General features: G+C 41.1%; 3 protein-coding genes across 9 annotated transcripts in view; 1 reads left to right on the forward strand and 2 right to left on the reverse strand.

Moving 5' to 3' along the window:
* Positions 1–2,200: 2,200 nt before the first annotated feature.
* Positions 2,201–11,329, reverse strand: LOC116692042 (YTH domain-containing family protein 1). Of its 3 annotated transcripts, none has more exons than XM_032520018.1 (7): positions 11,019–11,329; positions 10,216–10,240; positions 9,574–9,657; positions 8,330–8,409; positions 5,233–6,867; positions 5,012–5,056; positions 2,201–4,763 (listed from the first exon to the last, which is right to left on the reverse strand). In XM_032520018.1, exons 1-7 carry the CDS (start codon positions 11,043–11,045, stop codon positions 4,737–4,739), a joined length of 1,923 nt encoding a protein of 640 aa, XP_032375909.1. In that variant the 5' UTR covers positions 11,046–11,329; the 3' UTR covers positions 2,201–4,736. The 3 variants fall into 3 exon arrangements, with proteins under 3 accessions (XP_032375909.1, XP_032375908.1, XP_032375910.1); XM_032520017.1 differs by having other exon boundaries at positions 5,224–6,867; XM_032520019.1 differs by lacking the exon at positions 9,574–9,657 and having other exon boundaries at positions 5,224–6,867.
* On the forward strand, positions 10,603–17,232 carry birc7 (baculoviral IAP repeat containing 7). Of its 4 annotated transcripts, XM_032520021.1 has the most exons (9): positions 10,603–10,623; positions 11,401–11,545; positions 13,441–14,175; positions 14,691–14,790; positions 14,953–15,034; positions 15,187–15,232; positions 15,426–15,635; positions 16,647–16,712; positions 16,873–17,072. In XM_032520021.1, the coding sequence occupies exons 1-9, from the start codon at positions 10,618–10,620 to the stop codon at positions 17,070–17,072; spliced, it is 1,590 nt and encodes a 529-aa protein (XP_032375912.1). In that variant the 5' UTR covers positions 10,603–10,617. The 4 variants fall into 4 exon arrangements, with proteins under 4 accessions (XP_032375912.1, XP_032375914.1, XP_032375913.1 ...); XM_032520023.1 differs by lacking the exon at positions 10,603–10,623 and having other exon boundaries at positions 11,323–11,545; positions 13,582–14,175; XM_032520022.1 differs by lacking the exons at positions 10,603–10,623; positions 11,401–11,545 and having other exon boundaries at positions 13,503–14,175; positions 15,426–15,548; positions 16,873–17,232.
* Positions 17,233–17,312: 80 nt separating this feature from the next.
* Positions 17,313–27,141, reverse strand: part of nkain4 (sodium/potassium transporting ATPase interacting 4) — a 49,630-nt gene continuing 39,801 nt past the window's right edge. Inside the window, exons 6-7 of one of the 2 annotated variants that reach the window (XM_032520024.1) lie at positions 21,008–21,092; positions 17,313–20,231 (exon numbers count right to left, since the gene is read on the reverse strand). In XM_032520024.1, coding sequence (XP_032375915.1) covers positions 20,222–20,231; positions 21,008–21,092 — 95 coding nt within the window. In that variant the 3' untranslated portion in view covers positions 17,313–20,221. The remainder of the gene's footprint in view (positions 20,232–21,007; positions 21,093–27,141) is intronic. The other variant, XM_032520025.1, reaches the window with a different exon arrangement.

The following is a 27,141-nucleotide window of genomic DNA, read 5'->3' on the forward strand; positions in this document are numbered from 1 at the left end:
AAAAAGAAAAAAAATCAGTTTATTGTCAGGCGGTCAATACATTGGGGTGGGAGAGTTGACCTTAATATAACATGCGAAATAATCAATATTTATATTTAAAACGTAGACCTGGGAACGACTCAATACGTTGGCTAATGCTACTAATGCACCGGCCGCAAAGCCTGCTTACACATTAAACAGGGAAACATCCGCCGCTGTTAGTGCATTACCGCTAAATCCTCATAGGAGTGCGCCGCAGTCTCTATTGGCTATTCCAGTGCTATTGTACCCGTTATAAATATTTTACAAAACCTTACAGAGGCCTAAACTGTAGGCTACAGTCTCAGCTACAATTAATTATGTTTATACACAAAAGTAGGTCAACAGCTCCAGTCCACCACATCTTCACCGTGCGGCTCAAAGCTCAGGCCTCCAGCAGAGGCTGGAGAGCTTTGAATGGACAACGGCTGAAGATGGCTGCAGTGTTTAGTCGGCTGGAGTCAACATATAGAAACCTAAGGGATTCAATGCCACCTACAGGCGTCCTTCTGACAACGCATGTCTGAAGCTGGAGCCCAGTTTAGGCCATTGGACTTAATACCACACAAAATTAAATAAACTGAAAGTTGATAAATAAATAAATAGTTGCACTTTTTAGTATAGTCAAGTAGTATATTGTGTCAGATTTGATCCCCCACCAAGTATTCTTGCAGGAAAGATACATTCAATTCAAAAGGGATGCAGTTTTAATTATAAACTCAAGGTCTTCAACGCATTTTTTCAAAGACAAATTACATTTAGTAAGAACTAATAAATGAATCAAATTGGATCAAATTAAACATTAATAGGAGAATTTTGGCAAAAGGGGTATATTCTTTCACGTAGCCTACAGCACATTATAGGTTCAATGTTGGCATCTTTCATTTAACATTAAATCTGTGATCCTATATTTGAATTGCAAACAACCATTATATAATACAAGTAATATAAATATATGTCTCTTAATAATCTGAGCATTGAGCCGTAAACCAATATAATCGTAGGGTTATTAGTAATACATTTATGCTACACACGGTCTGCTCCAGATTGATACGAGTCTATAGCATTGAGCCTGAATGTGATATTGTTTGCCTATTTTTTTGTCTTAAGTTTCATGCATACTTTGTAATGTGACAACAAATAAAGCCTGTTCACACTGAGTTTCCCACTTGTGATTCTCTTGATTATTTTGTGTAACTGACAGTCTTGCCTACAACGCACCATGCGTGCAGTACTTGCAGAACTACATCTGATGTGAATTATTTTTACAAGCGGGAAATTGATAACTTTTGAATCTTGTGAGGAAGATTTGTACCAGATATGACAAACTGACCTGGTGACTCTAGCAAATGGGATGATCTCTTTTGGAAACCTACCTGGAAATCGTTGCGTGGCACAATATGCTATCACATTTTAAAGTTGTATATATCTTAAAAGCAAGGAAAATTACCACCACCGTTTCAAATGGTATAACTTAGTGTTTTTTTTTTCACTCCAGAGTGTGATCTTTACCTTATTATGGGACCAGCACATCCCACCAGCAGTTCCTTCAAATCAGGAAATCAGCACCATGGAGAGCTCCTGTCACACAAAGAAAAGCTTTTGACAAGTGTGGAACAAATATATTAATATATTTTATATTATAAATAAATCGGTGCTGAACCCCAAAACTATTATACATTATCAGTGTATATAACCAAATGTGTACCGAGCACCTCAGGCTGAAAAATTAGATTTAAAAAACATTTTGGCAAATATGTACACGTACATGTACACCTACAGCCTTAGTCTTTACATTTCAAATAAGCCACTAAAATATCAAATACTGTTTACCTAAATATGATGGATATGCCATTTAACTATCCACATTTTAAATAACTTAAACCTTTATCACAGGCAGCAGCACTCCCATTTCTATGCTTTATCATACTCTGTTGTAGACCACTAAAGCCTGTGAAAACAGAGGTCTGCTTTGATATACGTATTTACAGATACAGTATAAAGTCAACTGTAGTAACATTATGGGGAAAAAAGACACCAGAAAGTAACAATTCCAACTGAGAAAAACCTTTCAGTGACATTTTAGCACTGAGGTTGCCCTACAGAGAGTCCTCTCTTTGTATTAGCTATAAGAATTGGCTGTTTACTCGCTAACAGAATTCATGAGATCAAGACAAAGTCGTTTCTGAATGGACAGTTTATTAAGGCTTGATTTCTTCTATAAAGAAAAACCAAGATAGATCTTTTGAACAAGTTATGCCCACTACAACTGTGGTCTATAAGATAATCAATGTTTATTTAATATTTCATGTCAATCCTTTTGTAGTGTTGATACATATACTTTCATGGCTAACCTGACATCCCTCTATTGCAAACTAACATCTTCTGACAGTTATCAATAACGTGCACGTAAGCCCTGTACTACACTCACAACCAGTTCATGCTTCCTGAGGCAAAGATGGCTGTGACTCGGTCTTCGGTCGCATCCTATAGCTTCTCACCTGCCCATGACTCTGTATGCTGGTTGGAGAGAACAGTGTCGGTGAAGGCAAACACGTGAAGGGCCTTCACCGTATTGCTTGGATCAACCTAGCTATTGTTTAGTGCAGGTAAAAAGGAGAGGAGATGAAGAAAGGATCCTGTTAGAGTTCAGTTCTCTAGATTACAAGGGACACATTGGCCAGGTAAAAAACACAATGCAGCTTCACAAGGTTGCAAAGCATACGGTTCATACTCACTCGGGTGACCCCAGCAAAGTGCAGAACTTCTGCCATCTCAAAGTAACAACGGGGTTAAGCTCTGACAGAATCCAAATAGATCAAATACATCGTTAAACATAATCTCAAAAGACCAACCAACTTAATGTGAATGAGTTCAGGCCACAACTGTCAATATCTGTTTCAGTTCATATATTCCAAACTGGGATCTGATCAGGTTACCATGAAGCAACATCAGATTTAAACTCTTACACAAACACACAATATGCCAAAATGAGAAAAGATCCCTTAACATGAAAGAGACAGCCAGGTCGATTAGCAGCATTCCTTTCTGCATCATGGTAACCTCACAATCCACAATAAACTGAACTGACAGCTTCAAAGTAATCAAGAGGATAGAGAACCTGCTGATCTCAACACGCTCACTAAGGAATAAACTGCATTCTGGCTTTGAATGCTCTGAAACGAGAACAGGGAGGGGACGCTGTCCTTTAAAGGACCAAACAACATCACCAGTCTCTCAGACAAGCTGCAGAATAGAGAATAGTTTAACATTGACTTCCTATATTGCAGCTTGCCATGCATGGCCACACGCATTTATTAGTGACGGTTTTATATATATTTAACATCCAATCTTTTTTCTGTTGACATACCTGAAAGTACTTTACTGTATCATAATCAATGGTTTCAGTCTAGAACAAACTATTTTTTGCAACAACCAAAAAACACACAGAAACCACATTTCCTTTTTCTTTTTTTCTTACTCGATAGTAAATCAGTTACATTAATTTTTAGGTTATACATTTTTAGGCTTTCTCCATGAATATATAGGCTCCTACGTTAAAGCTTAGCATTACGACCAACATGATAAACCTAATTCAAGGAAAAAAAACAAACAAAAAACAGAGGATTAAGACAGAATGATGGTGAATGAACACACATGCGAACCCTCCCCCCATTTTGTGGAAAGAAAAACGCAAAAGAAACAATTCATTCAATGTAGCAGTTACATAATGACATAGTTCTGATTATAAAACAATTTAAAATGGTGAATGCGACAATTCTCTTAGACTGGGATGCGTTCACAAGCACAATCTCCAGATGAAACATACAAAAGACCTCTTCAAGACAAACATCAAAAAGAAAGCAAAGCAGAGGGGTTTAAAGGATGTCAATAGTACAATTTTTGATTTAAATGGTGAGAGTTCTGGTTGTGGAGGACACATCCATTTTTTTCTTTTCCCAGAGGCCTTTGCAATTCCTCCTCAATGTCTTGAGTCCCTTGTGACTTCACACTATCCCTGATTTCTCCAGCAGTGTCACTGTTTGAGCAGTTCTTTTGAGAAGTCCTCAATAATTAGAAAAAAAACATTAAGGCTCCAGAAAACAGGTTTCTGAAATGAAAATTGTCAGTAGTAAGCCAAAAAATAGAGATTTTGTCGATCTGAATGAAAAATAGATAAACCATTGAAGTTTTATTTTCGCACAGCTCCAAGTCCGACAACGCATTTGGGATCCTCCAACCCTGTTGGCACAGTTAAACCTCTGAAGCATGGCAATGTTGCCCCCTAATGGACAAATAGGGGCAGGACACATCCGTTCCTGATTGTACTGAAATATAAAGTGGCAGATATTTTTTCTCCGTGGTGCAGTCAAACCCTGATTCAATTGGGAAAGAGGTGGTGGTGGTGGGTCAGGAGAGAGAAAACCAGTCTGGTGAGAGAAGAGTACGAGATGGAACAAGAAGAAAAATATATAAAAAAAAATTAATCTGGACTAAAGTGGTGGTGGCTTGGTAATACATTAAATCAGCTCGTTATCCCTGCACAAGAAGTGGGTGGAACATGGGGCACAAAAAGCACAAGTCTCAACAATGGCAGAGATTCACCAGGATTAAATAGAAGAAAAAAAATGAAGGGCTTGGTTGCATTTTCATATTCTTCTGTCTCTTAAACCAAAAGTCCTAGTGTAACTGTTGATCAAGCCAAGGATAAATGTCTTCTATTGTTTATTCCTGTTTTGGCGCTCCTGTTAAAAAAAAAAAAAAGAAAGAAGAGGATATACCATTAGACATTCAAACATTACGTTTACAGCACAGTAAACTGCAGGACATTTTGATGACATCAACATATATCTATCTGAGTATCTAAAAGGTCATCCTCACTGTGTGAACAACACAATCAAGAGCAATCACTAATAACTGTCACAACTTTTTTTTAAAAGCACTTAATCATCGGAGCCAGTGACACTAACAAGAAAATATATCAGTTCTTTACCTGATCCAACCGAGAGCGGTTCTGTATCGGAGAAGGTTCAAACGTCTGTCAAAAAGAGAAAACAAGAGGAAACAAAGAAAAAATTAGTTTCTCAGACACAAATGAACAGGAAAAAGAAAGTAGTATCCAAAAGAAAAACGTATTCTAATTAATTCTGTAAAATAAATATTTTTGGTATATTTAAGGCAACACAGTGAGATTACTGTGCCCACCTTGCGCACCTCCTCCTCCTCTTCCTGCCTCTTCTCGTAGTGGGAGAAGTCATCAAAGATGGAGGTGGTGTGTTTGTAGGTGGCGATGATCTTGAGCACCTGCTTGGCCTTCTCCAGAGGAACCTCCTGGGTGTCACGAGAGTTGGTCACTGGCTTGTTGTCGTTGTTCTCCAGGCGGATGTGACGCAGCTGGCTATTAGGCACGTCCTTAACAAACAACCAGTCCACGTCAAACTTGCCCTTCCACTTGTCCTGTGCCCAAACACCAGCACTGGTGCCATAGTCCACTGGTGAACGCATCTCTGCCACACCACAGAAATGACCACTGCCATTGACACTGAACAGAAGGTATACAGGGCCTTTAGCATTCATGGCCCGGAAGGCTGAGTCCAGCCGCTTGTTGCCATGCTCCGTGCTGCACCAGATGGAGTACTTGATGGAGCGATGGATATCGTCCTCGGAGTAGCTCTTAATGATGAAAACACGTCCATTCTTCATGTTCCATTCAAAGTTCTTGGGGTTGTAGCTATGGGAGGCACGCAGCTTATCCAGCACTGGGTGGGACTCTCCACCAGGTCCCTGACTGGCAGAAGTTTGAGGACCACTGTTCCCACTACCAACCATATTCATCACACCACAACCATCATGGCCAGGGCCACCCTGCCCGTAGGCTTGGTTACGGTTGCGTGGGGCAACCCAACGGGTCTGGGGTTGTGGGGGCTGGGTGTGGTTGTGATAGGGCTGTGGTGGTGGCTGATGGTGCTGGTGATGGTGGGTCTGTAAGGCCATTGGCTGCATCTGGGGCTGCAACAAAGACTGGGGAGGTGGGGGCTGCATGGGGCCTTGCTGCATGGGGGCTAGAGGTGGCATGCCATGAGGCAGGCCAAGAGGCTGCTGTTGCTGCAGTGGAGCTGTGGCTACTTTTGTCACGGGGCCCTTGTCCCAGGTCCCGATGTTCATATTGTGTTTGATGGGTGGTGGGGGAAGAGCCCCCCCTGGATTGGGCATCCCTGGCTTCACCTTAGCTTTCAGCTGCTGCGGTTTGGCAGGCTTGCTGGCAATGGCTGCCCAGGAGGTGGGTTTGGGTGGTGGCATTCCAATAGGCGTGGCTCCATTCCCTGTGGCTGCCACCACAGGTCCACCAATCACAGATCCCACAGCCTTGACTCCTGACCCCTGGCCAGTGACATCCCCTCCGATCTTCAAGCCAACCATACCCTGCTCTAGGCTGTTCATACCGGGGGCCTTGTTGAGGGTGTCACTGTGAAAGCCCGTCTGACCATCAGGCACCAGGGTGCCCCCCAGGGAACTGGGGGGATAGCTGTAGCTGCCACCATATGCTGAACTTTGAGTCTGCTGGCCCTGGGAGCCACTTGTGCCCCAAGCAGAGAAAGCAGGGTTTTCAGGGAAAAAATTAAACCTGTGGGGGTAAATGCTGCTTCCCAAACCCCCCGGCTGGCCAAACACTGTGTCCGGCATAAAGTGATGGTCTCCATTACTCAAGGGTCCATAGGGGGTGAGGTATGGAATAGGAGGGTCCCCTCCTGTGGACCAGGGAGCCTCACTGAGGGGATACGGAAATCCAATGGAGGGGGCATAGTAGCTGGACAGGTAGGGGTCGGTGATAGACTGGTAGCTGTTGTTCTGGATGAATAAAGGTCAGCAGAGCCACAATATCAGCAAGTGATTTACAGTTTGATTTTAATCAGATGTGATTTTAAAGAAAACTATTTTAAATGGTTTTCTAACTTCACTTAACATGAGGGACTAACAATGCATACATTTAAGGGATAACTTAATGCTACAAGAAAACAACTCTGCTGAAACGACCACACCATGTTATGTTTCTACAAATTCCTGTTGTAAAAAAAGCGTTTTTTGTAACGCTTAAAGCTCCAATATGTAATATATTTATATAAGTCCAAAAATTACCCAAATGCATCATCAGATATTAAGTCATACTAAGTTGAAATACTATCTTTTCTGACATCAATGCTAATGCCAGTATTTTCTCCTTCCTTATTTCCGTTCTGTGACGTGTTTGGCCAGTGAGTTGTCATCAACTGCCCAGTTGGAAAGCCAGGCCTGGTTACCAGATATACTTGTAAAAACTTAAACCCAATGTGCTATAGCTGTAATGTTAGTACAGTCATGAAAGCTTCTACCAGACCCGAAAAAAACAATATTGGAACAATATTGGAGATGTATTTGAAAGATAGAGACAGCTTAGAGCCCAAAAGGACGCCGAGTTCGCTAATTTCCTCCTGAACAAGCTAATTTATCACGTCTACTACAACGGACAGGCATTTTATGTAATGTCAACATTTATGTACTCACATTGAATAACACAGCTAGTGTACTTGCTAGCTGGTCACTCGCAAAAACAATTGAGACACAGCCAGTAAAATAACTGGTCCTGGCCAACGCCGCCATGCTAACCCTGCTAACGTTACCGGAGGACCAGGGAAAAGGGCCACGGCTGTTTACAACGTGTAGCCTGTACAGCGGCCGTAGTTGACGAAAGTAAGTTATTTTAAACCAAGAGAGGGAGGCTGGTAATTGGGAGGACCGTGAGTTTGCAGTGTGTTTAGCGATGGTTGCTGTAATTCTAAGCCAAATAGTGTGTTACGTCGGGTGGAGAGGACAGCGAGATCGTTGTGTTTTTAGCGGTTCCTAAACTTATTCTAAGGCGAAAAAGGGTACAGAGCTCTGCGTGAGCACAGGCTTTTATGACATAGCCAGCATCTAACGTTAGCTACTCCGCTGTGCTGGGAAGTAATGTCTGGCTATGTGAGACAAGCGTCTAGCAACATTGTTGTGGATGCTGTGTGATACTGCAAGTCTGGGGGAGGAGGAGGGCAGAGACGACAACTCTCTCCAGTATTTTGAATTATTACAGCAGTAACTATTTTAAAAACTAGATGTCAGTATTACATATTGCACCTTTAACTGTGGCATACGGCTCTGTGTTTAGATCATCAGTTGATTATTTTATAAGTGACTGTGCACATATTTGCCCTATTGTGACACACCAAAAGAAATATTTAAGAAATCAATATCACAGTTTTTCTAACAATTGTCTTAAGATAGAGATATTGAGCTTTACCTGAGTTGATTGACTAGTGAGGTATGGCTCAAAGTCATTGTCATGGACAGTCTCCTTCTGATGCAGTGAACCATTTTGCACTGCAACAAAACATAATTACATTAACATACATTTAAATATACATGTTCAGTTTATTGAACACATAGATAGCAATAGTTGTTTTAGCTATCAAGTTGTTTTGAGTTTGGAATGTGGCCTAGGCTTAAATTATTGTTTTTATATATTTATATATTTAAAAAAAGGATAACCCTATATAAAGATTTACTGCTACTCATCTATCATTTCATATGAACAACGAGATGTAGTATTCAATTCTGTCCGATCCTCTTGTATGTGCATGTGTTCTTCCCAAAAAATTGAAAATCACTAAGCTATGTCAAGCCAAGCCTAGCCTGGAGGTAAATCAGCCTGTGGCCGGCTGCCAATGAGGCCTGCAGGTACAGTGTGAGTTAAGACCTGCCTGTCACTCAACCAACTGAAAATCTCAGTAAATCAAATATGACTTGAACATCATAAAAAAAAAAAAACTATTACAAGGCCATAACAACACCATCGCCAACGCTTACGTTAGTGAGGAACTGACAACATGCATTACCAGTAAATCATTATATATAGCTAGGGTTAGTGTGGTGGCATTGAGGGAAGAGTGAGACTGGAAATACCCCCCACCCCAAAAAATATTCTTGATTGCTGATTTATGTTTAAATTGTTTGTACAATAAGCCTGTAAAGATAAAAGGTGGCTATAAAACTTTGCAGTTTGCGCCCTCACAAAAGGATTCTGTGGTCAGCTTGAAGGGACCAAAAAATTAAAAAAAAAAAAAAAAAAAAAAAGTCCATGGAAGCTTCTAAAACCACTCAAAACTGTCTGTTGTGTATATTTAAAATTTGTCATTTTTTTGGGCAAAATACGGGTAAAGGACTCTGCCTTTGTTTCATATGGTTTGCGAATATAGAGCCTGCCTGCCACTCTCCCATGGTCAGGAGAATTCTTCGTTCCTAGTTTCTGACCACTTTGACGTGTGTAAGTGCAGGAGACGACTATCTACACAAACCAATGAGCACACATTTACAGGGTAAGAATTGAAACAGAACAAGTGTATTTTTGGAATATGATTGGAACATCTTCAGAATAAGGATGAACAGTAGCAAGGTAGATTATGCTGCAAGTGAAATTTATACTAGATTCCAAGCTGACTACATCTCCATTTTTTGTGAAATAGCAAATTACAAACTTTTACTCACAACTTTCAAGGCTACGGGGGTTGAGCCTGTCATACTCAAAAGACAGATTTGGGTGTGCCATAACCTCAGGAACCAAATATGTAACTGCCAAAACATTAGACATTGCATCAATAGACGGCATTAGAATTGTGCAGGGAAAACTGAGCATAAGCATCATGGACATTTTCTTATCATGGATACTGTCAGCAAACAAAGAAATAAAGTATTTTCACCCACAAGCCACCTGCCTTTTTAATGACATGGTGGATGTTGTCTCCAATGTGTCTCACGTGTGTATGGCTTTCCCAGTATGCCCCCACTCAATTACTAAACCCCTAACCCTAATATTGTTTATGTCATACTAACTTCTGCAGAACACATTCACAATAAAGCCAGGCAAATTATTTCAGGAAAATATCTCCAATTATGGTAAGTTACAGATAATAGCAAATAAACTTAAAAATTAACTTGTGCGTTTTGTTAACACGGTGCAAACACCAAGGAATGTATTCAATTATGTTCCCAAAACAATGTGTAGCCTGACAGTAGTGTATATCAGAGAATGAAAGGCTGGTGTATGTAATGCTGATTTAGTCAAAGAAGATATGCCCAGACTAAACAGATAGCTAAACAAATGCAGTTGTCTATGATGCCGCAACTCACCTTTAGATGCTTGTCCCTTTGATCTCTGCATCCATGTTGGAATCATGAAAAGAAAAAAAGGAGATATGGTTATCTTAGCTGAATTGAGATTTAGACGGAATGCAGCCTCATATATTAGCAATGTATTTGCTCAGATGTTGAACATTAAGACTACTTCCTTAAAAGACGCAATGCAAAACATGTAATTTTATGCTGCAGTGAAAGCTGTAGATACTTACAGTTGCCTACGATAGTTAAAGTCATTTTTTTATGTGTAACTTTTTGCGTTAAATCACACACAACTTTGCTAGCTAACGTTAGCCTTCTTTAAATGGCTTTAAACACTCCAATGACGTCAGTGCAGCTTGTAACTTAGTTTGTCATTATAGTCTGAATAGCTACATGTGGGTCCCTCAAGAAACAATGCAGGTGTTTGTATCACCTTCCATACAAAGTTACGTTAGCTTGAAGCTCGATTTAAGTGTTTCAACGTTAACCTTAGGTATCACGTAACGTTATTCAGCCAAATGCGGTGAGCTTTTCCGCTAGCTACGTTAGTTGTACAAACGCATTGCCTTAGTTATTAATGCGTTTGACAAGTGCTTACATGGTAACGTATAACTTAGTGTCACCTTTCTTGAATGTTCAGCAAAAGCATTCAACTGTTTAACGGAACGTAGCTAACTTGCTATACATGCACCGGCCAACGTTAGTGGCTAGCTAGCACTTCCGAGCAATAGCCATATCCCAGTAAATCGTTAGCAGGTATCTAGCTAGCTTACAAGCTCTCTACAGGCGAGGTAACGTTACATTGTTCTTCCTACCTGAGGGTCAATGCTTGTGGCAGACATAATTCATTAAGCAAGTTCCTGGATTCTCACAGAGCCTGAGCTTGTGACTGGATTTCAAGCCCCGTGATTTGAAAGCAAGTTCACAGCTCAGTTACAGATAGCTAGCTATGTGGCTAGTTGTGCCGCTTTGCGTGTGGCTAGTAGTTGTAGCGCAGCCTCAGCAGTATGTTTCCGCTGTGAGCACGTATCCCAACTTCCACCGCTCAAGTCTGTCGCCTCGGATACTGTGTCCAAAAGCAGTTAAGTCCTGTCACAGGTTTTCAAGTAAACGTTATCAATGTGTCGCCGAATGGACCTTTCGGTGCTTGAATATTTCGGCCCTCGGTCGCCTTTTACTTTGTCTTTATTATTCCAGAGAGAGAGCCCTCCTCAGTTACGTGAAAGCCCTGTACTAGCTACACTTCCCCAATGGCTGCTCCATCCGGGCTTTGAGCTGCCGGTGCAATTCACCTCGTCCGCCGCGGGGTGGCAAACGTTTAAAGCGTCTTCTGTTGAACAAAGTGAGTATAATTTATGAGATTTAGGTAATACAAAGATGGCAAAAAAAATGAACCCAACTCTTAAATATGGATACTCAAGTTAAAAGTTCACTCTGACATGGTGCTATTTTCCGCAATATCTGTGCATAAACCAGTGGTTCCCATTACAAACTTAAGGTCTCCTTTGGTTTTAAGATGTTTATCACTGAAAGTGTATGACACCCATAATAGTCATACATTCTGTCATTGTGTTACTTATGGTTGGAATAGTAGTGGCAGCTTGTTGAAAACCTTCCTCGCCACTTCTTGCAGGATGTAGGCTAAGTTCTGTAGACCACCATGTCCAACTTTAACATGCACGGCGATCCAATGATGACGAGGCTGTTAGAGAAATTAAAAACGGATATGATAACAAAAAAGTGGTAACACACACATCAAACCACATTGCAAGCTACAACAATTACCTGAATACTAATACATTACATATTTTAAATGTCATAAAACAATTTAGATTTGCACTAGGATTAAAATACAAAAACTGTATACAAATAGCCTACTGTAATAATACAACATGGCTCTAAAAGGAATTATAATGAAAATAATGATTGCCCTGTTTGCTGGGGACCCCCTGGAACTCCCTCAAGGGAAACAAGCAGGGAGGCTATCAGCAGACAATGTATTGTTTTTCTGCTGGGCCTGAAGAACTGATACAGTTTAGCACAGTGCAGTGTGCATGTGAAATGTATTGGAATGTAAAAATGACACAAGGTAGAAAAGGGCCACAGTTGCCTTGATCCTAGTAAAGTTGAAAGTCTACATCAGTTAAATCCCTCGTGGTTACCTTCCAGCATTCAGCTCTTTTTTGCAGGTGACCCCATAGGCATTTTAGAATAAAAACATAGGCTACTTTTACCGGTATTTGTATTGAAAATGTGTCTGTGTGGGGCCAGGATAGGCGTTTCTCAGTGCCATGCATGTAGTAGGCTACATATAAGGTTGAAACTTATAACTGCAGAATAACTCTGATGTCATGGCAATTTCAGCATGACTAGAAGTTATCATAAACTGGTTAGTTCTGGCCTGCAATATACAGTATTACAGCAATATATTACAGTAGTCAATACGCCCTTCACCACCAGGAGGCAGCAACGATGCACAAACAGCCCCCTAAATTCTGTCAAAAGTCAAACCTATGTCCTACTGTTTATACAGTAGGCTCGCTATTAATTTTACTGACGTACAGTATATAAAGCAGATCATTTCACATCTTGCGTAGCTTATGTTTTGACTCATGGCTGGCTATTTCAAATGTGAAATCCTAAAATAGCTGAATATTTGGCCAACAAATTAAGAATTAAAAACAATATGGACATAAATGTTATGATTTAAGTCTTCAAAAAGCTATGGCCACAACAACAAATCCAACAAACAAGAATAAAACCCTGAACTTAGAGTATTGTAGCCTATTGCACCCAGGAACAAGTATGACTACACAGCTTATTAGTTTGTGTTGAACTAGTTAACTCCTTCATCCTCACTATTAATCTTCAAAGTCAATAGCAGAGGGAGGATGCATTAAGTAGGCCCTTAGGGAAATAAACATCCAAATAGAGAGAAAGATCAGATAGGATAAACAGGATAAATGGCCACTTTTGTTCTTGTAATACTCTGAAAGGTCAAGTTTTCTTTCTTATGTGAGATGATGACAAAAAAGTAATTTGGGCATTTGTTGAAATCCCATTATTCATGTAGAGTTATAGGTTTAAGTTATATGTTTCTGTTATTCAGTTGTAAGCTTTAAAGTGACCTCAATATGCTTAATTGTATTTTTTAATAATATTGTAATATCCTTTTATACTCATATTAGTTGTTTGGCAATTATATTCTCTGAAATGCTTTACATGTTTCCCCCTAAGAGGCGGAGCAACATGGCATGTTCAGGCTTTCATTCAATCAAGGATCAATGAGCATACATTCTGGCATTTGGTGGCTTTTCTGGAAAGCAGTCTCCTGTAGGCCGCTGTGCAGGCCCCCCATAGCTGATCATATTATTTCAGCTGGTGTACTGCACTCACCTTCAGTGTGTGCTCCACTATGGACCGTAAATGGGATGACTGGCACAGGACAAGAAGAGAAAGGAACATCTACATGCCACAGAATGACGAATGACAGGAGTACTATGCTGCGCATCCTTGAGGAGCCTGAGATGCGAAGAGAAGTGGAGAGATTTCGAACTTTTCGGAACTGGCCAGCAGATGCACCTGTCACATCTGGAGACCTGGCCAAGGCGGGTTTCTTTTTTCTAGGCCCCGGGGATAAAGTCCAATGTTTCTGCTGTGGAGGGATTTTAAGATGTTGGGTACACGGGGACAGCCCAGCCACAGAGCACAAGAGGCATTTCCCCACTTGCTGTTTCATACTTGGTCGAGCTGTGGGAAATATACCACTCCAAGTTGGATCCTCCGACTCTGTGGACGGCCAGCTGTTGAGTCAACTCCAGAGAATGACAATGGATGAGCAGGGGACAGCTGGACAAGCGGTCTACCCAGAGATGGAGGCTGAGGATTCCCGGCTCACCACTTTCCACAACTGGCCCACCGAGGCTTCAGTCCAGCCAGATGTACTTGTCAGAGCAGGATTTTTCTACACAGGTACTCATTGTCGTCCTATAAAGCCTAAAAACATTAATGTGCTCCTTCTTTAATGTCTTAATATATAGTGAGTGTCTGTGAGTATATTTCAGTAAAAATATTCAGCACCGACCCAGTCCCTGCTAGAGTGACCTCTCTTTGTGAGAGAGTTCATTATTCAATTGTCCTGCTGCGTCATGATGTTGTGGACAGAACAACCTGGACAAAGCTGGGGCTGCGAAAGAAGTAGGGTTTCCACAGCTTCAGGCAATACACAGAGTGAAAACCACCTCAAAATAATGCAATCAAATAAAGTGAACTTACAATGGGTCGTGCTTTTGTGAAGCTAATAGTCTTCATTTGGTTGAGATTATGTCAGAGAAGGGTTGATTCATCTTTATTGTAATTTGTACAGGTTTTAGTTTGTGCATTGGACTGATCCACAAAGACATGGTCTGTGTTCAGTTCAAACTGTAGAGTTTCACAGATTTTCTGTCATTAGACTCTTCTCACAGTAATCCTGTTCATCCTGACAGGTCATGGTGACAATGTCAAATGCTTCCACTGTGATGGAGGGCTGAGGAACTGGGAGCCAGGAGATGACCCCTGGCAGGAACATGCCAAGTGGTTTCCACGGTAACAGCAGGACTTGTCACAAGACCGATATAGACATCAGTTGAATAATCATTTGCCTATGCATTGGCAAATGAAAACGTTTTTCTAAATATATGTTTCGTTGTTTTGTGTGCTGCATTCATGCTTTAGCAGTTCATAAAACGGCATCTTTATATTTCTCAGATGTGAGTTTTTAATCCAGGCGAGAGGGCAGGAGTACATCAGCAACATACAAGATGCTCATTTCCATCTGGGTGGCACTGTGGTGAGAGCCTTTATCCCTCTTATCTGCTCAGAATAAAGTCTATTTGATATACAGCAGACATTATAATCACACACTGATGACAGTTTGTCATTGCTGCATTTAAATCAGTCATGACTGCCATTGTACATTCAAAATGTGATTACTTTGTGTAGGGTGGATCACAGATCTCCACAAGCAGAGATATTGGATCCAGAAATGGTAAGTTATACAAAATTGAAACAAGGCAGGGAATGATGGGTATGTACCAAGAAATAATCTGTATTCCCACCATGTAGACCTGAATAACAAGATAGTTGCCTGCTTTAATGCCAATAATTATTGTTGTGTATCTTTGAGACCATATGGCCCCTGGTCTTGTCTTCTTCACGTCTTCCCCCCTCTCATATCCTAGAAATGGTCGGAGGTCTGGGAGCTTCCTCGGCCATGCTTTCTCCAGTGGTGCAGACTGTGCTGCAGATGGGATTTGAAGCCAGCCTGGTGGAGAGTCTGGTTCAGACCAAGTATCTTCTGACAGGTCAGCACTACACTTCTGTGTCGGACCTGGTCACTGACGTACTGCAGGCGGAGCAGGAGGACAGACACAGGGGGCCAGAGAGCAGAGGTAAGAGCCAGAGGTGGAAAGCAACAAGTATAATTACTAAGTACCATACTACAGTATTTCCATTTATAGTACTTTATACTTCTACTCCACAACAACTAAATGGAAAATATTGTACTGTTCTACTCTTTTCTACTATTAATCAGCTATAGTTACTTTTCAGATTATATACTGTATATATATATATATATATATATATATATATATATATATATATATATTTACATAAAACACATATACACTTCTCAAATACAATATATTGTTAAAGTGGTCACCATTGGTTTCCAACTTTTTGAGTTGTGAGCAGTTCATATTACTTTCACTTCAAGTACATTTTGCTAATGATGCTTTTGGTCTTTAATTTAAAGCTTTAGTGCGTAACTTTTTGGTATTAATGAAAGTCTGTTACATTCAAGCCATTGCCAAACGAGTTGCTTCACAGCTAATTAAGACTTTCAGCTCCACAAAACTCACTCTGTATTTCTCAGTATGGCTGTGTTCAGAAGATTGTGTTGTCCGGTGACTTTCCAGCGCAGAAGCTCAAGTGAAGATAATTACCTCTTCTGAAGAGTCCATCATGTTTCTTTAATCCTCCTTGTCTTTCTTGGAAGGCTTACATCATGTGGACATGCCAGCAGTGTTGTTGTCATTACTTAGAATTCCTCATGGGGGTGACAGAAACTACGCACTAAAGCTTTAACATTTTAAATGCAGGACTCAAGCTTGTAAAATTTTTTTAACATCGACATATTGGTACTTTTACTCAAGTAAAGGATCTGAATACTTTTTCCATCACTGATAACTAGATGTATCCATGATTATCATGCTGAACCACTGTCCTTTTCCACAGTAACCTATTCAAATACAATTTGCCAATTCATTTTGTTGACTATTTAACATGAACAATAATGTGAGCAAAATTAGCAATAACCCTCATTTTATCATTACAATGGATGTCTTAAGTTTGTAATATGTTTGACTCATTCTGTCTCTATTCATGTTTGTGTCCTTCAGAGCCAGAGACGAGGCAGGGCTCCAGTGCTGGAAATGTGAGGACACAAAGGCCCATCAGAGAGAAAGGTCTGAGGGCAACCCCTATATGATAAGCTGGAAAAAAAAAGTGCTTGTAACACTTTTCATAATCAATAGTTGCTGACACACAATTGTTGTATCCTATAGACACGACACTTAGCTTGTACATAGTGCGTGTTTCCTCATCGGTTTGTGGTTTCTCCAACAGTGAAGGACCCCAGCCCAGAGGAGCTGCTGAGGCAGCTGCAGGAAGAAAGGACCTGTAAGGTGTGTATGGACAAACTGGTATCCATCGTCTTCATCCCTTGTGGCCATTTGGTGGTGTGTAGTGACTGCGCTGCCAGCCTGCGTCACTGCCCCATCTGCAGAGCTGTTATTAGGGGCAGTGTTCGGGCTTTCATGTCCTAAGGCTGTAGTGAGAATCCACTGTTATACAGGTGTTGCATAAGTGGCCTTGATTTTTTCACATGTACTCATTTTACATTGTACTGATACAAAATAAAGATGATTGCTAGTTGTTTGAGTTTACAGATCATTTTCTATAATAAACATTTTAAGCTGTTCAAAATATGTGTATGCTCATTATTTGCCGTCAGAGTGCACTTAACAATTTTTACACGCACAACACATCTACTGAATGACACAATATCATTACAAGAGCATGTTCTTTTATTAACAAACACCTATTTACATGAACACAAAGCACATCTCTGGATAAATAGGATTACACAATCAGGTCACAGGAGTTGAGGCAACACAGGACACAAAATAGAAGAGTGATACAAAAAAAAAGACCTTTTCCACTTTCTATACATAGAAAAAGAATTATCTACAAACACGTGGAATCTTTTTCAGTGGAGACTAGCACATATACTCACACTAGATACAGGTTTCAACAAATTCCAGTCACTGGGGGTTTAGGAAGAGACTGTATTGCACCGAGAGGAAGACTAGTTTTTACATAGTAGCATTTACTACCAAGACTGATTATGTAACAATATGAGGTGCTTTGTGTTTTTAATCCATCATAGAGACAAATTATTGCATCTTGGAAATAAAGAAGCAACCAATCAAATTAAAATGGGTCACTCTCGTGGTTGTGAAATTAGCCGGCAGAAGTGGTCATATGATTTTTACACGCAGTTTGTGGACTATCTATCTGGCAGTGAATAACATCTAATATCAGAAAGGAGTCTGACAAGCAGCCGGATATTTTTAGGTGCTGACAAAATGATTTAAAACAACAGAATGAACTCCTTTGTTCACAACTCTTTTCAGTCCCCAAAAATAGCTAAGCAGACGGTTTCCAATTTAGCACATGAAACATAGTAGTCAGACAAATAGAATGCTGAAAATGTGTTGGATTCAAATGTATTGGGTAAAAAATGATCTTGAACTAAATTATAACAAAAAGGACGGAGCACAGGGATCGAAATAAGCCGGAGCTACAGCGAGCTTGGCTTCCCTGAAAATGACATAAGCTCCCCCTTGCCCATATCTCACAGAAAAGTTATGTTGCTAAAACATTAACTCTTTTTAAATAAATCATGCAGAAGTAAAAAAAATGTGTGCGGGAAATGACTTTTTAAGACCAACATTTGAGGCTGTTGGCATGTTCATAATTGTCACGGGATGCCACTTTTGTCAGATCTGTTTAACAAACCATTGCCTGTCCACTGTGCGTTGGCATTTTCATTGTTGCTTGGCAGATTAAAAAAAAAGAAAGAAAAAATCTATTTCTTCTGTTTCTTTGTTGTCCCAAGCTAAATATTCTCTGAATGAATGGAAATTTATTGATAGTGATAGTATTTTTGCATGTGTACAGTACCCTCCCACCCCCAAAAATAGGGCTCCCCCAAAACCCACAGTGTAACTCAAACCCGGACCGAGTGTAACACTGAAACAAACCGGGCAAGCGCCTACTCCTCCTACAATGACAGATAGCAAACATAAAAAACATAATATTTTAAGATTTACTGTTATCTGTCAACAAAAAAAATTGTTTTAAGACAAACATAGACCCATATGGACCATATGGACCCTGTAGCAGAAACTCAGTAGCCTTGCAACTTGTACATGAACACTTTAAACACCAGAGAGCAGTAGTGATTCACACAACCAGTAAGGCAACAGGGGCTCTGACTTACTTGGTACTTTTTTAACATTAGGTGCTGCCAATCAGTATAGGAGACATGACCCACGTGTGTACTTGTCTAAATAAAAATGTGTGATGTTGCTCAATCCGATGAAAAATAAATCTGAGTAAGAAACAATTCAGCAGAAGCTTTCTGTTGCTGCCTAACCAGCTCATATACAGCCAGAAGACATCAGTTCTCCTAATTTGTAATTTCTTTATGTTATACACATAATTACAATACAAACCCTGTAAAAAACATGCTATAAAACAATCACAACTGAGACGATCACCGTTGAGAATCTACACTGGTGAAGTGACAGGAGACAACACTGTGCAGGTACAGGCCGCTACTTCTACACTGAAGACCATAGCCATTCAAGTCATTGCTGTTGTATGCAATGTGAATAGGGAAACATTCTATTGTTTTCTTGAAGTTAAAAATATGCTGTGTAACCTTCACTTGAGTGTGTGTAATGATCCCCCATGTTAGCAGCCCGACGTGTCAGTAGTTAGAGAAGAACTGATGTGTAAACAAAGCTTTCAGCCAGTCTTCAGTCTTCTAATACCTGACACTTCAGAAATACTTACTTGGCTGTTGGTGTGAATAGTGATAACAATAAGACTCCAGAAATAACAGTAAAACTTGCCGTTCCTTGTTTGAACACCTCTTAAGCTCAACGCTCTTTTCCATTCTTGATAGTTCGCAATACGAACTCAAAATCCAAAACCCCCTCTTGTTTCATTATTTACATTTTCTATTTTTGACAGATGCCCCTGTAGGTTTGGTGCTTTTTTTTCCTCCCCTCCCTCTACCTCTTTGTCCCCTGCCTCTTCCTGGTTTGCTTGTGTATTTATGCACACAGATCCTGGCCTAAAGTAAACAGGCAATGAGCGCACAATAGCTCATTCCACGGGCTCCACTGTAATTCAGCCCTCCGGCCAAGATTTGAGCCAAACCAGAAATAACATGCTAAATCACTGAGTCCTCTAAGACACAGTACCACAGACTGGGAATGCTGGGCAGTCCCTGATTACATGCACAATGTATTTATATGCTGTATTCTATACAGTCTTGGGGAGTATTAAACAATAATGGGCAGGTCACAGCAATAGGACCTCAGCGGAGAACTCAATACAAAGAAAATGACTGATACTTCCCTAAACACACAATATGAGGCTTTGTTGCACTGTAATCCCCCCCTTTTCCCAGAACCCGTCATCCCTCCCTGGAAAACAATGGACCCTAACTGAGTGGTGGCTTTTCTGGACGGTACACCAGTAAATGACATGTTTAAAGTACTGAAATCGAGAAGGGGAGGAATGTCTGGCGTGCCCCACTGAACTGGATGTTTGTGTCACAACAGCCATTTTGTCTCCGTGGGAATTTGCAGTGTCACCTCCCCGCTGGACGCTCTCTTATTTACGTAGACCTACAGAAACATGGAAAGAAAGGGAAGAAAATTAGCAGTTGTCGGGCAACACACACACAGTTGTTGGGGCACACACAAACACAAACACAAACACACACACACACACACACACACACACACACTTTCCTGGATGAATTTCTCCTGGATATAACTCCCAGTAGAGTAGGGGAGACAAAGACATCCTCCTTCCCATTAGAAACGGAGCTGATTAAGCTGTCAAGAAGCTAATAAAATATTAAATTCATGTTGGCAGAGAATCATTACATGACTTCCCAGACTTATTGTTATTAAGTTCTTTGCACAACTTAATTGATTAATCCAATTTTAGACAGACGTTTGTGTGTTTTTCTCCATCAGTAACAGGCTGCAGCCTGGGGACACATGTGTACCACCCTGTGTACCACACACATACACACGATGGTGTCACAATGGTGGCCTTCATCTTCCCTACAGCCCTCTGACAGGATGTAGCATGTTTCAGATAGACGTTCACTCCCCACACATGACTCAAAGCTCCAGATACTGAGCAAACGTCTGCACAATCACTACTAGTCAGTGTTATTTTGTAACCCCTTGGATCCTGAACAAATACTAAAAAAAGCTCTGGAACAATTGAGTAGGGGAGCCTGAGTTGAGACTTGTTCTGATTGATGAATATTTTCAGGAAAATCAGGGGATGTACCCTTGACGAGTAAAGAATATCATGGGCCCACAATAGATAATGTGAATATTTACATGCATATACACATATGGTGGCATGACACATTCATACTTACAGGTACATGGGCTTTAAGAGGAGATGAGATGGTTTCTCATTGACATGGTAGAGCGGGAATGGGTCAAATCCACCAATAAAATCAACTGAAAACAAAGGATTAAACACATACATTATGGAATAAATTAAAAGACAGACAATAACAAAATAAGACACCGTAAAGTAAATGAAAAGACATGCATGATCAAAAACGAAGACAGATAAAAACACACAGCTGAACGAGAAATGAAATGGAAACTAAAGACACAGTGGGAACAGATGTTATGCTTGGATGTTGAATGGTAGGCAGCTTGCCAAGAATAGTACAAGTCCTTTTTTAGTTTTTAATAAATAAAAGTCCATCAAATCAAATAAAACAACATATTTGCTTCAATTTTTTTCTTAATCTGTGTGTCTGTCTGGGGCTATACAGTCGAAGCTTGAAAACAGCTGGCCAGCTGTCAAAATAGCCCAAGCCTTTTTTTATCGCTCAGAAACAGAGGTGACCTTCAGACACCAACCCTTTCTGTTTATTTTCTCACTTAAGAGTTCAGAGTCGAGGCGGTGTGCAGATGAGCAAACCAGTGTTATGTCGCTTGCAAATGAAAGAGGGACATGCTGGTAACCAAAGTGCTGTGTATTTTTGCACAGACGTAGAGAGATATTTTTGAGATGAAGGAAAAAGGCTTGCGGCTGTAAAGGGGACACAAAGGCTGAGAGGGGGACAGAAGAGAGAAAGACGGGGGGAGGACGGTGGTGCTTCACGCTTGTCGGCCTGACTGACAGAGGGCCAAAGAGATTAGGTTGGAGGAGTGCATGTGAAAGAGGCCAGCATGTCCAGGAGCTAGGAACACCATGAGGGGAGGAAAAGTTAAAAACAGAGATTGAACCTGACTCAGTGGAAAAAAACACCGAACAAACAGCGGATCCTAGTTCAAGAGGATAACCGAAAAACAAAAAAAAGGCTGATCTGTTACTTTCTGGGAAACAGCAGCTGTAGGGGGGGGGGGGGGGGGGAACAGACACAGGCCAGCCATGGAAACTACTGTCAAGGCCAAATCAGTTCCATCCTGATAAGAGGAGCAGGGTGGTCTGCTGAATACTGATAGGTAGGCAGGATGAGTGCAGAGAGCCACAGGGTGCAGGGAGGGCTGTCCCTTTCGCTTGACCCTGCCCTGGTTTCCTGGGATTCTCCGTTTCATCTCCACACCAGATACACACACCGCACCCATGCAGACAAAACACCTACACACACACACACACACACACAACACACACACACACACACACACACACACACACACACACACACACACACACAAAGACCTGCTTTCCCTGCTTTTTTCTGTACCACTGATTTTCTCATTATAAGCAGGTGGGGACCTATTCCCTGCCATGATAAGCTGTGCTGTGGAATACGGTTAGATGATAATGATGGTTGCCATTTTTAGACACACAAGCAGCTCGAGGGATGGCGGTGTCGGTCGGGAAGCGCATCCGCCAGTCTGTCAATCCAACACTTTGGTTCAGAGTAGGACTCATGACAACTATTGGATGGATGGTTGTGAAATTCAGGCACAGAAATTCAAGGTCTCCAGAGAATGGATTCTAATGACTCTGGACTTTTCATCTTGCACCACAAACAGGTCAAATGTTTCTGTTCCTAATAGGGTACCCTTAAGTTTAACAATTCCATAATTAGCATGGGAGATCACTGCGTATCCACAGAATATAAGACACCACCGGCTCTTACTCTAATGGAGACAGCCTACATGTCAAAACGTTAGTTAGGACCTTATTAAAAACATCATCTATAACCCTGTGCTCCATCCCTCCTACATACTTTGTAGTGAATTTCAGCCTGTTAAGTGCTGTTGAATCTTTTCCCCATCAATTATACCTTGAGGTGGATCTTCTATGCAGCTCACTGACCTTCAAAGGTCCAAAAATCTGTGTATGTTCATTAAAAGGCATTTTGAAAACACTACCATATGTTGGGTGATATCTCACTGTAATGTGCTCCCCCGCTCAGGGATGTTTGAGACTGAAGCAATCTGCTCTTTATGCTTGCTCTGTAAACAGCAGACAACCAAATTCCTTTTAAAAGCTGATTTGATGGAGTGGTGGAAAGCTGCATTATAATGTTTTGGCATTTCCGTGTGGATGGCAAACTTTTAAATAATGATTTTAAACTTTTAACGTGAAACTGTCCTCTCTAGTGTGGGTAGTGGACTTAAAAACAGATCACTGGCACAGCTGATTTTTTACTTTACCTGTTGAGGCATATGGTGCCCCCCAAACAAGTGTGTGCGTGCGTGCGTGCGTGCGTGCGTGCGTGCGTGCGTGCGTGCGTGCGTGCGTGCGTGCGTGCGTGCGTGCGTGCGTGTGTGCGTGTGTGCGTGTGTGTGTGTGTGTGTGTGTGTTTATGTGTGTGGAGGGCTGGCCAACTGTGAAATGAAACACAGGCATAAAGGGGAAAAGACCAGGAGGGAAAAACAGGGTTGGTGAGAATCAAAGAGCATTGGTGAGCAGGATCAAGAGAGAAAAACAAGGCGAGAAAAAGGCAGAGAGATAAAGGGCAGACAGATGGTTTGAGACTTTAGAGCTTGTCTGTAACGCTGGAAGAGGTGAGTTCCAAGACAGAGTTATGATCTCTCTCTTTCTCTGACACACACTCCTCATAGTTGGCTCCATTCTGCAGTACTGCATCTCTGTCCTCACACACCCTTACACAGCCATCACTGCTGTACAAGACTGGTTTAGCCGTTTCATGTTTTGTTATTTTACATATGAAAACGGCAAGTATGTTTGAATAAAATTGCAAAAGTTAATCCTCCATGCAGAGGAGAACGGTTCCAGGCAAAGACAGATGAGGAGAGCTTCTGGATTATGTTTAAATTAAAGTGAAACTCAGGTGAGAACCTTGTGACAAATACATTAAAGAAATACTGCCATTATTTTTGTGCACAATCAGTGACTGGGTGTCTGTTAAACCCTCATTATTTGTGTCTTGGTTGCTGCAACTGCCTAATTTTCACTCTATTCAAAGATGTATCTTCAAACATGCACTGACACAGTCATAATGCCCATCATTCTTAAAACGTGATTTATAAACTAAAGATACAAAATTTAAAAGGTTTTTCTATCTGTGTCTGTGTATAACTGAACATACAGTAGTTCTAAAAAACTATAAATGTGCAACAAATAGGAGGAAAGCCCTTGGGCATGTTGGTGAAAAGAAGACAAGTAACATATTAATCAAATATACTGTAACACAAGGCAAGTTCCAACACTGTAACACAAAGAAAACTGAACACATTATGTTTGCTGTATTTTCAACTCTATCCAGTCAAAAAGGTGGTTTGAAGGCTCTGCCCACCCACACAGGTGTTTTCAATTACTCTGCCGGATAAGCTAATGGTGTAAATTGTCATGCCCTAACAAGTTCAACAAAACTAACAATAGTGTCACTCAGGCATAGTCTGTGTATGTCCTAAACAGGCAACATAGTGACAACGCCTGTGTAAGTGGATTACTGGTGTGAAGAGGCTTTCACAACAAACATAAAAATACAAAATAATGTGATATCTGAAAGAAAAACATGCATCACACTCCAATGGCATGTTATTTCATGCACGAAAGTGAGTCAATTTAATGCAAACATTTTTTGCAGCAGTATCAAACTAGAATTAGCTTTGTGCGGTGTTACGTGTCTGCTAGTCAGGTTGCAGTTTAAATCCATGTCTAGACTCAAAATATATGTGTATGAAATGTTCTCATAATTAGCAAATTAATTCTTGAGTCATGGATCACAGTGAACTTGACTTTTGACCCCCAAAATCTAATCAGTTGATAATTGAGTCCAAGTGGATGTTTGTGCTAAATTTGAAGAAATTCCCTCCAGGCGTTCCTGACATATTGCGTTCACAAAAATGGGACAGATGAAAAACACAATGCCTCTGGCCATGGCAGTCGCTCGCGCAGAGGCATTTACAGCTGATATTTTCACTTATCATAGTTCCATTCAAGTGTCCCAGTAAATCATGACAGTGAGTCAACATGCACAATACCAGGACCCTAAAACTGAGGCGGCTATATGGAACTTAGCCATCATTCGTTCTGATGTGTATACCTGTGCTTTTACCTACGTGTGTAAATGTGTCAAAAAAAATGTATTCCCAATCTTTGAATGTTCTTTATGTTTGACAAGTGATAGCATAAAAAAGGGTGAGACTTCTTATGTTTTGACCTTTTCACTCTTTTTACAACCTGAGGATAGGCTGCCACCTCCACAACCATCCACCCTCCCAGTGTCTCTGTCTGCTATGGAGGATTTTCTGGGGATGTGACTCAGCACAGAGGGCGGCAGCATAATTAGCAGACATGCTAAAGCGAGCTTATCCCAGCGCTAGGCTTCTAACTCCATGACCTACTTTACAAAGAGGATTTTCCCCACCACTCATTCTGTTGGTGTGTCTGCTCACCACCGATAACTCTGTAACAAATTCGCACACACAAATACACACAAACACCTACACGGCAACACTTAGTCACGCACAGTCAGCTGAACGCACACTCAAATGCAAGAAGTGTGTATGTACGTGTGAGTGTATATTCACTTATAAAGTGACAGAGGGAGCGATAAAGACACATCAAATGGGAGAACACACGCAAACGCATACTCACACACACACACACACACACACACACACACACAACCACCCACACACCCCACACACAACACACCACCCACACACATAAAGTAATAAGCATGAAAGCAATGTCAAACCCTCAGCTGATGGTATGATGCTTGCTAGTCTCCCCATTGTGCTTTATTGCTTCTTGCCACGTGTGTTGTGTGTTGTGTTGTGTGTTTTGTGTGTGTGTGTGTGTTGTGGTGTGTGTGTGTGTGTGTGTGTGTGTGTGTGTGTGAGTGTGTGTTTCATTTCGCTATTCTTTATGCAAGCCGGAGCACTTAAATCTAACTCACCCGTCTCCCTAGAGAGTGAGAGAGTGCTCGGCGTGAGAGGAATTCCTGTCTTATCTCTTTCTTCTTGAAAAGCTCATCTTGTCTTGTGTTGTTTGTTCCTGCATATTGCCTCGTCTCCTTTTCCCCTCTTTGGCTTGCAAACACCTCCGTCTGCTTTCCTCCATACTCTTCTTCCTGTCTTTCCTTCTCTCTTTCCCCTCTTTTTGTCCCTCATGAGCATTATTCCTACCTTTCTTTTGTTGGTGAGGCGCAACTATGAAAGTGATTGACCAGCAAGGCGGTTAATGAGGCTGATAAAACGAGGGACCAGAGACCTCTAACTTTTTACAAGCACGCCTTATTGAAGCTCGAAACCCAGAGATGGGAAAAGAGACAGAGAGGAAAGGGAGACAGCAAAGATTTCTTACGGCTCCGACACACCAACCCGACTTTCGGATTGACTGCCTCCCAGTGTTAGTCAAAAAAAGTTCCTCTGAACCGTTCTCTCAAAATATCCATGCTCTGAACACACCAAAGCTACGCCAACTGGAGAGTACGTTCTGTGCGTGAGCGAGACGTAATAAGTCTCCATAACAGCAGGCGGCGCTGATCTGTATTGTCACCCAAAAAATGAAAACCGGCAGCTGACTGGATGAACGTGCCACGTGCGTCTGGCTGCTCCCGGATTTTACAACCGAGCATTATAGAGAGCTGAAGTCACGCCCTTCTACTTCTGGTCCGTGTGACCTATTGTTTGAAAATATATGAACGGTAGTGAACGGGGAGAGGCAAAGGATTTTTTGATCCGGAATTGAGCAACGGGTTACAAATATGATGTGCGTCCATTTAAAAGATAATTTTCAACCCAAGAAATTCTCAGTTCATCATTAAACTGTTGAAGTATAAGACTGAAAATGTGTCATTAGAATGACTACACACTTCAATGTCACATGGCTAACGTCTCGCTGAAGCTACGATGTCACGTTGTAACGTCTATTTACTCAAATGAGCAGAGGATCTTGCCTGGCCTTTTGCGTATCTGCTAAAAACACTTCACTGGATGAAACACTCATTGGGTAAGATAACATTACATGTGTTGTGGAACAGCTCCCATCTAGCTAGCTAGCGAACAAGTGAAGCATCAAGCTAGGTGACATAAATTGTGTGAGACGAGAGATGTAGTTCAC

This window comes from Etheostoma spectabile, chromosome 7, assembly GCF_008692095.1.
Source record: "Etheostoma spectabile isolate EspeVRDwgs_2016 chromosome 7, UIUC_Espe_1.0, whole genome shotgun sequence".
Lineage (NCBI taxonomy): Eukaryota > Metazoa > Chordata > Actinopteri > Perciformes > Percidae > Etheostoma > Etheostoma spectabile.

Coding starts and splice junctions, on each gene's coding strand:
- birc7 (XM_032520021.1), top strand. Junction 15,233..15,425: donor AGATATTGGATCCAGAAATG/GTAAGTTATACA, acceptor CTCATATCCTAG/AAATGGTCGGAGGTCTGGGA. Junction 16,713..16,872: donor AAGGCCCATCAGAGAGAAAG/GTCTGAGGGCAA, acceptor TTTCTCCAACAG/TGAAGGACCCCAGCCCAGAG.
- LOC116692042 (XM_032520017.1), bottom strand. CDS start 11,045: ATGTCTGCCACAAGCATTGACCCTCAG. Junction 10,241..11,018: donor CCACAAGCATTGACCCTCAG/GTAGGAAGAACA, acceptor ACATGGATGCAG/AGATCAAAGGGACAAGCATC. Junction 6,868..8,329: donor TCACTAGTCAATCAACTCAG/GTAAAGCTCAAT, acceptor TTATTCATCCAG/AACAACAGCTACCAGTCTAT.